The sequence below is a fragment of the Chaetura pelagica genome, unplaced genomic scaffold (assembly GCF_000747805.2).
Source record: "Chaetura pelagica isolate M959 unplaced genomic scaffold, ChaPel_1.0 scaffold271, whole genome shotgun sequence".
NCBI lineage: Eukaryota > Metazoa > Chordata > Aves > Apodiformes > Apodidae > Chaetura > Chaetura pelagica.
In genome coordinates, this window is record NW_009952106.1 from 1,514,287 (window position 1) to 1,526,636 (window position 12,350).

Here is a 12,350-nt window from a genome sequence, read left to right on the forward strand (position 1 = left end):
CTAAACACCAGCTTGATCCACAGGCAGTGCCACTGTCTTCTGGGGAGCTGAGTGACAGAATCAGGCCACACCTAGAAAGGAAGTACATTGCTGCCAAAATCTAACTTCCCATCTTTGAAACTCACAAAGAAGACCTCAAAAATCTTGATCCTTTTAAAAAAAAAAAAATTAATCTATGCATTTTCTATTTATGGTTTTGTTGCTGTACCTTTTGCATGATCTTGGTTCACACTTGTAATATCTCCTTCACAACCAGGAATTCTGTTTTAGATGAAAGCCAACACAGCTTCCTCAAAATGCCAGCTACCATGGGACTTGCAGGACTATCATGAGAGCTGGCACCAGTCTCCTGCACACTCCCACAGGGCACAGATTGGCTACACTCATCATGTACCCACTACTGAGAGCATCAGCATTTTGAAGGAGAACAATAAAGTCACATTTCAGTCTGAAAATCTACTGGCAAATAGAGAAATGCTTAGGTCTGAGAAACAGGAAAGAGGAGATGCACATTTTCATCCTTTTCTTTCCTCTCCATATCCCACAGCGTTACGTGTGCAGTCACTGCCTCGCCTGGGATTCAGGTCTGTCTCTGCAGGAGGATGCTCACCGGCAGGATGGCAGGAAAGCGGGCTGAGGAGGAGCGAGGTGGGAACGCAGGATCTTCCTGTCAGCAGAGCCCTCCCATTTGCTCTCCTCCCTCTCAGACCTGTCTGCGACCTGTCACTCGGGGCAGCGGCCCCACAACGCGAGGCCCTGAAGCGAGCCAGGCTCAGGCATCGCAGCCACCCCTTCAGCAAGGAAGGATGCTGAGGATGCTGATGAGCCTTGAGACGCACCTGTGCGACAGAACGGGGTACCCGAGCCCAGCAAAGTGTTCCCCCTTGGAGCACTGGCTCACAGAGGGCTCCTTGCCCTGTGTTTTTTCCACGCTGCCACTGCAGGAGTGTAAAGGACCGTGACAAAAGTGCCCACCAGCCCCCCCGGAGCAGCTCCCTGGGCCGGTGCGGGGTGTGCAGGGCCCCCTGCTGAGCCCACCCCGCTTCCTCACGCTGGAAAGGAGGGGTTTCACCGCTGGGCTTCGGCCCGTTGCGCGGGGCGGGCGGGCAAGGGGGCCCGCCCCCCCATCCCGCCCCTCTCCCCCCGCCTTCCCGCAGCTCCTGGCGGTGCCCGGGCCGGGAGGGGCTCCCGCGGTGCCGCCCCCGCCCCGCCCCGCAACGGCCGCGTCCCTGGAGACCGGCGGGTGCGGGGGTGAGTGGGGTGCGGTGAGAGGGGTGAGGGGCCGGGCCGGGCTGTCCCTGCTCCCCCGCCCCGCAGCCGGAGCCGCCAGACGGAACCCCAAGCCCGACGGGGACCCCGCCCGCTCCGCACCCGCGGCATTCCCGGGAGCTGCCGCATCCCCCCCCTCCCGGCGGGGCTCCCCGCCTCGGCGATTCGCAAGTCTTAATCAAGCGGCTGGGCTAGTGAGCTTTCTTGGCTTTCGGGGAGCTGGGCACGCTGCGGTTTAGCAGCAGCCGGATGTTTTCCTTCCCCCCGGGGATCAGGAGGTTCCTCCCGGGGCCCCCAGGGGCTGATCCCAGGGCTGCGGTGGGCAATGCGCGGGTCCTGGCGTGTGCTGCTGCTTCTGACACCTCACCCGGGCAGCCACCCTCCCCCGGGCAGGCCGCTGGGCTGCTGGCAGGAACCCAGGACCGCAGGGCTGGTCCTTCCACACTGGCTGGATTTCTGTTGTCACCCTTTGACTCAACAACGCTCTCGATCCCCCTCCCTCCCACCCAGGTAGGGAAGGAGAGAGAGAAAAAGACAGAGACTTGGCTGGATTGAAAACTAAACTACACAGCTTTAATTAAACACTCATGATACAAGAAAATATATATACAATTACATACAAATATGTTCAGGGATGAGCAAGAGTCTCTCAGGAGAGCTCCAGCCTGGGGGTGGGTGGTGATGGATGAACAGAGTCCTCCCCAGACCCCAGCCATGGACAGAAGGGGAGGGAAGAAGCAGCAGGAAGGAAGTTGTCTTTTATGATCTCTGACCTTCCTCTGAGCTTACGTAGATACCTGGAATATATGGATATATCTCTGGCCAGTTTTGCTGTCTGTCTAACTCAGCCTCCTACGGGGGGTCACAGATCTCCCTGTAGTGTCTGAGCCGGCAGAGTGCAGGTGGGACCTTGGAGACCCAGCAGTTACAAAAACATTCCATTCTTATCAGCCTTAATTGGAACACACTGTTTCTAGATAAAAGAAAGCTTACTAAAGGAAAAAAAAAAAAAAATCAGTAAAAGGCAAATTGGCTTCATCCTGGCTCAAACCAGGACAACAGTCATGACATTAACCACTTTACCATATAGCCAGCTGGCCTCATTCAGCCCAGTCTCCCATTACAGAGGAATTCCATGATATCTGAAGCTAAATAGATCCCTCATTTGGCACACTATTTTTATTTTCTTTTTAAATGTACTTAAGGCCCATTGCAAAGCCTCAGCCCCTTGATGAGCCTGCAGGACACTGCCCAAATGCACACTTAGCATCAGCCTCTCAAAGTGCATGGGAGTGTGGCAAGGCCTTGCAGGTGGCTGTGGAGTCAAGTGGTGTTAGCCAGCACCGTGGGATTGCTTGCCAACATCCCCACTAGCTGGCTCAGAGTAGGAGTAACAGCATGAAGGCCAGGACACCTGTAGTTCAGCTGGTAGTTTCTGGGTAGAATGAGTTTCAGAGCAAATGTGATGTTGGCTGGAGCATAAGCATCCGCAGGATGAATTTCTTCTCTATTTACAAACTTACTGGTAAACACTGTGTGTATAGGCACTTTGTTTCTTGGATCACTGTGCTGCTGGTAGGAGATAACAGCCAAAGGTCACCCATTTCCATGTAACTCTCCTTTATTTGGCCTCTTGGGCTTTGGTGTGAATCAAAAGAGCACAGACTTTTATGTTGGAGCACATGTCCTGTTTCCAGATCAAAACAGGTGCAGCAGAAGGTTTGTTTGGCATGCTAGGTATTAGCATAAATTGGCATTTTCTGAAAGATCAGGTTCTTCCTGAGAAAGGAAGTGTGATTTCTTTTGTTTAGAAATGTTGGTGTCACTCACCTTCCAGCCTCATCTGGGTGTTAAATGACATAAACTTGGAATTTAGTACATGACCCCATTCACTGTATATTACTTAATAAGCTTTTTTTAGCATAGGTGACGTGTGGAGTGGGTGGGAAGGCACGTGTGTTAACACTGTTGACTTGGCTTAATGATAGTGAATGACAACAATTCTCCTGTGCTTAAATCCATACTCAGCAAACTCAGCTATGGAGCTGGCTTGGTGTGTTAGTCCTGGCTGGGTGAGGATCCTTCAGCCAAGGCAGAGGAGATGCAGGGGTGAAAGAGGTCCTTCCCCTGGGGGACTACACCCACAGAGAAGAGCAGTGGGGTGTGCTCCCTGTGCTGGGGGTGGTGGGGATGGATGCAGCAGGAGGGGTGACTCAGTGTCAAACTCAACTTCCCCCAGCAGCACAGGCGAGGGGTTGATGCACCTTGTTCATGATGGATTCTCACTGAGTGCTGAGTGGGGATGGCAGAATCAGTGGAGCTGAGTAGGTGTGGAGCTCAGATCAGGGGAAAGCTCTTTAGCAGCCAGGACGCTCTGAGCTACCTGCTTCTCTTTTGGGGCCATCCTGTGTTGGGTCTGGTCCACAGCTGGGTGGTTGCACACTGGCTGACCTCCTGCTGCAGCTGAGCTTTGCTCAGTCAGCTTCATCCGACGGATGGAGGGGCTGCAGTTTTCTAGAGCTGGGTTTCAGCTTTGCCTGAGGGCAGCTGTGCCTCACGCTTGGTCTCCAGGAGCCCCTTTGGCAGTCCTGCAAGTGCCATGGGAGAGGTACCCTCTGAAAATTGATCTGGAAAGCAGCCATGAAATAATCCTAGGCCACCGATGCTGCACTGGCTTTCCACAACAGCTGGCCTTTAACAATTTCTTCCAAAAGGTCAGGAAAGCCATCAGTAACTCCAATTAGCTGTGGCTGGCCTGGGGGACAGAGTGACACAGATGCTTTTTGAATAGGACGAAGGACTGAGCAAGGAGAAAACATTTTTCCCGGTCACTTCTGTTCTATTAATGCCACCTCACTGCTACCCAGCTGTGCTTTGCCCTTCTGCTGGAGTCTGTCAAGCACCAAGAGCTGGGTTTCAGCTGGGTCAGCATGCTGTAGGGGATCTCTTCCCCCTCAATGGTGTCCCACCACCAAGGCGCCTTCCCCTGGGGGCAGGGAGCTTTGCAGAGAGAGAACTTTCAGTCCTTGCATCTGCCCATCACCCATTTCTTCTCCTTCCACACCCACGCTTCTCCAGACCAGGATCACTTTTTCTACAGCTTTTGCCTTTGTCATCCGTACACCAGTGCCTCCCGGGAAGTTCAGCTTCCCTGCCCTTGGCACCCTTCATCCTCCTGCTTTGTGCTGGAGGTGCCCTGCTGCTGCCATCTCCACACTGACTGTCACTCTGAAACAGTTCCTCTCTCCCCAGACCTGCTTCAAGTGCATTTGAAGAAGCCTTTGCTGACACATTTGCTGCAGTACAGCATGAATCATTTTGCTCCTCTTCTGTAGTTCTCAGCATTTCACAGATTTCCTCCCTCAGCCCCCTCTGCCAGTTCCTTTGCAGGCCCTTCTTTAGATGCCTTTTGGAGGGAGAAGGAGCAGAGGGAGGAACACTAGCAAAAAGTGAGCCACAAAGCTTTCGGGGACAGAGGGGCCTGTGCTGACTGAGGCAGCATAAACCAAGAGGGCAGAGGAGAAGGGAGCAGCCTGGTGCAGGGGAAACAATTAAGATGTTCCATCTGGGGAGCACCGTCTGTCTCTTGCCCTTCATAAAAAGAGGAGCTGTTTGGGGTCAAAGGGCTGTTCAGCTGAGGGATGCTGTGGCACAAGATAGCACAGGGCAGTTGGCTTCTGTGCAGGATGTTATCACAGGACCCTTTTGATTCTACTGGGGTGCAAGGCCACCTTTAGCCTGAGGCATCCCCTTGGTCTTGCAGGAAGCTGTCCTCACCTCTGACCTTGCCATCTGTTCATCTCTCTGTACTGCAGCCCTGTTATCCAGTTAGCCCAAGCGAGGATCAGCATGGGCCTATGTGCCTTGGGGGATGCTCCCAAGCCTGGGCACTCCTGTTGAACCCAGAACTCAAGAGGCAGACTCCTTTCTAGTGTCTTCTCTGCCTCTTTCAGACTGATAGGGCTGGAAAGGGAACCATTAGGACTTCCAGGCTATAACTGTACACGTGGGATCCTGACAGATGAGAGTGCCGGTCCCGAGGTTGGCGTAGGAGATGGCAAATGGGAAACTTTGGTCTGCAAAAGCTTCACAGAGCTAATAGGACTGGGCATCCTGCCTACTGCTCTAGGCTGGTTCTTTTAGCTCTTATCTGCTTAGGCTCAGTGTGGTCTGAAGAGGTGTAACCATCTGATCCATCTTGTCAGCTAATGGATGTTTGGAAGGAGTTCAGCTGGAGAGTAATTGGGAAAAGCACAAAAAACCCCCACAAATATACTTACAGTGTACTCATCTGTAAAGCATCTGTCTTTAAAGAATCACAAGAACAGGCATACTGGATCAAACCAAAGATGGTCTTGCCCAGTATCCTGTCCCTGCCAGTGTCTAGAAGCCGGTACCTGGAGAAGAGTAAAAAACCAATGCAAATATGTGTGTATTTTTCCTTCAGCATTCTCCCCTCCTCCAGCTGTGTTCTGCTCACCCTGGGCCAGTTGTAGTTCCTGTACAGTGAATCATTCTTAGGGGGTTTCTCTTCCATGCACTTATCCTGGAATGTGCATAGATATTCTGTAAGTATAAAGTAAGTAAGGAATTCCCCAGCTCAACTGCAGGTGGTGTGAAGACTTATAATTTTCCTTTGCTTTAAACCCAGCTCCTGCCAGCTTCACCTATTTCTTTTACTGGAAAAAACAGTAAAAAATCAAATCCTGTCCGTCCTCTTCAGTAGCAGTCTGAATTAATACCACGTTATTATCTGCTTATTATGCTTGGCACCTAGAGACCTCTTAGTACCGGACACTGTAGAAAGATAAGGCTGGATAATAATTGCTTAGTTGCAGTGCTCCCAGTCCAAGCAGAGAAGCAGGCAAAGAGCAGGGGCTGAGTGCATTACAGAGGAGATTTCTTATTGCTGGCCTCTTTCTAAAGTTACCTTCTTCTTTTGCAGGCATCCCAGCTGGAAAACACGGTGGTGACTCCTGCTCTCAAGCAATTTTCATCTTTCTTGTCCTGAAGGAGAAGTGGATCTTGAGCAGGATGCAGCAGCCAGTGGCTGGGGACAAGAGCACAGCCGTTCCCTGGCTGTACCCATCCCAGACCACCCTCACTTCTGACTCGTACCGTATGCACCGCATCATCGAGGATCCCGAGTGGTCCCTTGCCACTGTCCCCCACCTCACTGAACTCTGCCTCCAGCACATTGTCCAGAATTTTGAAAGTAAGCAGGAGCTTGTCTTCCCTGGTGCACGTGAAGAGAGAGCACCAGTCACGGGGAGCAGGGGGTCAACAAGGCAGGCAGAGGCATCTGAAAGGCAGAGCGTGGTACCCAAGCCTGCTGGAGGGAGAAATATCCCCTCAGGCAGCTAGTTAAACAAACTGTTTAGTTGCTAAGTATATATTTGTACACTCCAGGGGTGGCTGTAGTCCTCTGGGCTGCTATCCAGGATGTGACTGTGCCCTAACCTTGTCCTATTGTTTCCTCTTCCCTCCATGCTCTGCTGAACTCAATTACCTCAACTGTGGCCGAGGCTGTGGAGTTGCTGTTTCCTTCTCTAGATTTATGCATACGTTATGGTAGCTCTTGAGGATAGAGCTCTGATGTGTCTCATTGATAGGGCTTTTAACTAGGTTGGAAGGGGGTGGGGGATAAAGCCAGGCTTGCTACAGATGAGCCTAGAGGTGGTGTGGTGGTCAGGTCAGCTGGTCAGGCAGCAGGTAGCAAGGGCTACTTTCCTACCCAAAAACTTGAGAAAGGACTTAGTGTCTAACATTATTCTACCACTGGCACACATGACTGGTCAACTAATCCATTACTTCCATTCAAAGTGGCAATGGTCAGGAATTTCAGTATGCATGCTCAGAGAGTAAGGGGCTTCTTTTTAGCAGGGGTCCCTCTAGCCTGTGGGTGTGAATTTGAGTGTGCTAATGGCTCATTAATGTATCAATACAGAGATTTCAATTACTCAAGGTCTTTTTCCCTAGTGCTCAAGGCTGTAACCAAGATAAGCTGTGGGGAGTGCCACTTCCCATCCCTTCCATCTGTTTAGCAGGTGTCCTGCAGGCCTGTCTCAAGGCTGGGCTGTTGACTACTTGGGACATGTTTTCCTCTAAATGGAATCTGGTTTTGTCTAATTCTTGCTGTTTCACTGCTATCTGGGCCCTGTCTTTATTCTGCATGCCCCTTATGTTTTCTTGTATGTGACTTTCCCAAATATAATTTGTTTTCCCCAAGTATTACTTATTTCAATTAATAACTGACATCAGTGATTTCTGTTAATGCTGCCGTGTATGTGTCACCAAGCATTCGTGATGTCAGTACACATGGCTTTTTTTCTGGTGTTACTTGACACAAAGAAATTCCAGCACAAAGGAGCAAACTGAGACCTAGGGCAAACACTGGAAAACAGACTGAGGGAAGAAAGCTCCTGGGAAAAGAGAACTTTTACTTAAACAAGGTGGACAGGAATCAATTTGGGGTAAGGCAGACACCTGAGTTAAGATTAAAAGGCACCAGAACTTGCATGAATAGCACACAAGACAATGATTCTCAAATATCATTCTTTAATATGCTTAGAAACCAAAGGGAGAAAGTTCAGCAAATGACAAGCCAAGCTCTCTCCTCGCTGTAAGGCTGAATTAGCTCTGTTGGGAGCAGAAGTCCTGCTCTGAATATAAACTGCATTCAAACTAAATTTACGCTGGGAGCTAAGTTTCTGATGCAGTTCCCAAATATTAGGGGAGAAAGCCCAGTTATGCTGATGTTTTATTGTAACAGTTAGAAATCCTACACAGAAATGTAGGAAATGTTTCCTACTCATTTTCTGCCAGCTTAGCTCCCTGCACCAGCAGCTGGCAACTGAGAAGAGAGCCAGTATCATCAGAGGGGAGGGCTTGGGCACACAGCTGGGGACCTGAGCACAATCAGAGTGCCAGCCATGATTCCTACAGCCCAGAGCAACCTCTCCTTCTCTTCTCTCCAGAGAACCCTATTTTGAACCGTCTTCTGCCTGAACACCAGAAGAAGGTGCTGGACAGGCTCTCCACTGGCCTTCCACTCACTGTGACTGCCAACCTAGTGAGTGATGAGGAGTACTGGAAGAGGTGCTGCACTGAGCGATGGCAAGTGTGTGACCTCTCCAACTATGGCGAGAGCTGGAAACGGATGTTTTTTGAACGTCACCTGGAGAACGTCCTGAAATGTTTCATCCCTAACTCCACAGACCCTAACCAGGTCCTAGAGCTCATCCCACTCTGCAAAGACTATGTGCGGAAACTGGAGGTTGATCAGTTCCTGCCACCAGTGAAGGTGGATCAAAAGGAGGAGAGTGATTCAGACAGTGATGCTGGGTTCAGTGATGTCCCCATGCATCACTATGACCTTGGAGCCCTCATTACTGCTCTCCCTCACCTTGAGGAGCTTCATCTCACTTACGGTGTGAAGGACTGTGGCATGAACTTCGAGTGGAAACTCTTTAACTTTACCTACCAGGACTGCTGCAACTTGGCTGTCGCCGTGAAGATGTGCCGCAACTTGAAAGTAACGTATCCCAAACCCAACCTTCCTTCATCAGCTAGATCTTCAAATTTCCCAGGGCTAGAAAACCAGGAGCTAGTGTTGCTTTCTGGGAGCACCCATCCCCTTGCAAGCTGCAGTCCAGCAGAGTGCAGCAATGTTAACTTGCTGGCCTAGTGCTGAGTATCTTGCTTCGGCATATGTTCTTGTTAGAAATGGTTGCCAGAGGGTTGGTAAGAAAACTACTTGCTCCTGCAAAGCATGTTCCTTGGAACCCAAGAGAAAGCAACACTCCTAATTTAACTGGACAGTGAGAGTAAGAGGAGAGGAACAGGTGTTTCCAGCAGATGAACCGTTTCTCCCTAGAACATGCAGGAGACACCAGTGGTGTCTCCAGCCTGCTGGAAGTATCTGCCCACTGTAAATGCAACAACACGAACCTGTTGGCTAAAGGTGTCTGAAGTGAAGGGAGACACTGTCTGGTGGGCCATGGGCTTAACTTGCTGGAGATCTTGTACAGCACACAATCCAAAGCACTGGCTCTTTAGTGTCCCTGTCCTTTATGCCCGCAGGTTTTCAAGTTGACGCGCAGCAACGTGGATGATGAGAAGACCAGGCTGCTGGTCCGTAACTTGCTGGATCACCCCAGCTTGGTGGAGCTGAACCTTTCCCACAATCTCATCAGGGACAAGGGGGCAAAAGATGTTGGCACGTTGCTCACCCGCAGCAGATTAGAAATCCTCAATCTGTGTAACAACCAGATTGGTCACCTGGGGGCTGAGGCTCTTGCCCGTGCCCTGGCCAAGAACTCCACCCTCATCTCCCTGAATCTGTGCCTCAATCATGTGGAGGACAAAGGTGGGGAGGCGATTGGCGAGGCCCTGCTGACCAACACCACCCTGAAGTCCATCCATCTGGGAAGTAACAACCTGTCAGAGGGAACCGCTAAGCTTTTCTCCCAGGTCCTGGCTCAGAATGCCACCCTGACAAGCATCAATTTCTCATGCAACAACCTGGGGCTGGTAAGAGAAACCCCTTCTCCCTGCAGTTTGCGAGACTGTGTGGTGGCCTTGCAAAGCAGATGCTGAGCCTGCCCTGTCTTGAAGCCACAGAGGCAAATGCATCTCTCATGATGCAATCTTGCTGCTATACCAATCAGTTGTGAGGAGGGAGGAAACTCTAGAAGATGACAGGAAGGAGGACATCTTCTGTGCACACATACATCTAGCTCTGTTGACAGGTGCTCCCAATCTGAATCTGGCTTCCAGGCTCTGGGCTTCTGGGCAGAGAGACATTTTCCCCCCTAGGAAACTGAGGACGAGGAAGTATGTCTGGGAAAAATCAAAGCCACTTCACACACGTGGGAGTATCTAATAATGATATGCAGCATGAGACAAGAGCCTTATGCATATCCTCTGCACTTTGGATCTGCTGTGCCATCTGTCACTCAGCAGCACACAGATAGTGTCACCCTTCCCAGAATCTCTTCTGTCCATCACATGCTTTGGGGAGACTGAAAATTGGCTCTGTTGTTGAGCTCCTTTATCTCACCTTGCCACTCTGGAGTGGCACGGTAGGTCAAAAGTGGCACATCTAGGTGCTTATGAGTGGCTTCTAAACCACAGGCTTACAGTTTTCTAGATAGAGGAGCATCCACAGATCTTAGAATCATAGAACCATTGAAATTAAGAATTGTTTGGGTCACCAAAGTTCCAACCACCCTGCCATGGGTAGGGACACCTCCCACTAGACCAGGTTGCTCATCTTACTACATCCCCAAAAGCTGCAGTGTGCAACACACTCACAAACCAGGCTGCTTCTCTTCTGCTGATTAAAAAGAGCTTTAGAAATCTGAAACAGGAAAATGCAGTCATGCCGGCTTTTAAACTTTCTGCTCTGCCTTAATTTTTCTCACTGTCACAATAGACAGCAAGACCAGCTGTCCCTGCTGGCAGGAATATTGGCATCAATGTATTTGACAACAGTTTTAAAAGGATTTGATGGCAGAAACCTTTTGTGAGTTCTGAGGTTTATGATCCTAGACAGGGAAAAACATTTGAGTGTAATGACACAAGGGGGCAAAGGTTGGAAAGAAGGATTTTACCTTCAGAAAAAATAATCTTTGTGATTAGTATCTGGGAAACAAGTGAACCTGTGGTATTATATTTGGGGATATGAGTGTCTTGGTTAGAGAGGCATCAAATTCTGACTTCCAGAGCCCATTAAAAAGACATTCCTTTCCTGTCCTTTTTGCCCTGTCCTTTTGAGCAGAAGGTCAAAGAGGCAGGGTGCTGGGATGAGGGGACTTCCTGGATGGAGGACATGGGCACAGGAGGTTAATTTGGTACCTGAAAAAGAATAGCTGGGGGAAGTGGGTAACAAAGTCAAATTGTCACATCCCTAAAGACAACGCTTCAGGTAAGGGAAGAAAATGTTCCCAAGTTAATTGCCTCCTTCACATTTTCTGCCCCATACAGGCTGGACTCCAGCTGTGTGAGATGTTCCTCACAGGAAAGCCAACCCAGCCTGGGAAATTGCATCCAGGCAGGATGCTGTTAGCAGTGGAGCTCTCAGCACTGCCAAGATGATGAGCAGTGCTCTAATCACACTGCCCTCTGTCCCCAGCTGGCAGTGAGTTGGGGACCAGGGGCAGGGGGATGCAGAGACTCCTCTCAGGTTATCATCACCAGCCATGCTATTAACCAGCCTGAGCTTGAAGACTCCTGACACCGTGCCCAGAGGGAGTCATTAGCATGTGTCACATCACTGAGTGCTGCATAAGGTTACACTCCTTCCCTGTGTTCTTCTCCTGTGAGCAAAATTTTGGGCTTCGGCTTCGAAGGCCTTTGTCACTTTTAACACCATCTCCTGGGCTCACCACCACTGGTAGGAGGGAAATGCAGAAGTTGCCCTGGGGAAGAGGGAAATGGAGCGATACACTTCACTTTTGGACCTTCTCCTTTAACTCCCCTTTCTTACCCATTTGCAGGATGGTGGGAAGCAGCTGCTTAACGGGCTGGAAGATAACAAGGTTGTGACCGAGTTTGACCTCCGCCTGGCAGAGGTTGGCCAGGAGATCGAGTACCTCATTCACCAAATTGTGTGGGCCAACCAGGAAGCAGAAAGGCTGGAGACTCTGTAGCAACCCCCTGCTAGCCCCCTCTGAAGAAAACAGTCCAGAGAGCAACGAGCTTTGCAGGTTCAGTGTTGGAGATACTTTACTTCAGAGACTTGTATTTATTTGTATTTCTGAGCAACACTCAATCTGTGGCCACCACCACAGCCCTTCCCAGATTCCCATCATCCAACTTGTGACTTAACACCAGACAGATGTTTGATCTCATGGGACAGTAGTGCCATCACAGAAGCAATCTGCCTCTTGAACCCTCTCTCCCACTGCACCTGAAACTAAATCCCACCTCCTGTAGTGTTTCTTATGTGCTCTGGCAGCAAGCCCAGTTTGGGCAACCACATGTTGTTCCACCTGAAAAGCAGGTATGGTGAAGTCTCCACCATCTAAATGTTCTAGTCCAGACCTAACCTTCAGGGAAGGCAGCCCACTAAGGCTTTT

At 50.3% G+C, this 12,350-nt stretch overlaps 1 protein-coding gene across 1 annotated transcript; it reads left to right on the forward strand.

Annotated features, from left to right (window-relative positions):
- The first annotated feature begins 6,303 nt into the window (after nucleotides 1–6,303).
- TCTE1 (t-complex-associated-testis-expressed 1) lies at nucleotides 6,304–11,921 on the forward strand. The gene is made up of 4 exons (XM_010006055.1): nucleotides 6,304–6,484; nucleotides 8,247–8,803; nucleotides 9,352–9,801; nucleotides 11,769–11,921. Exons 1-4 carry the CDS (start codon nucleotides 6,304–6,306, stop codon nucleotides 11,919–11,921), a joined length of 1,341 nt encoding a protein of 446 aa, XP_010004357.1.
- Nucleotides 11,922–12,350: the final 429 nt, after the last annotated feature.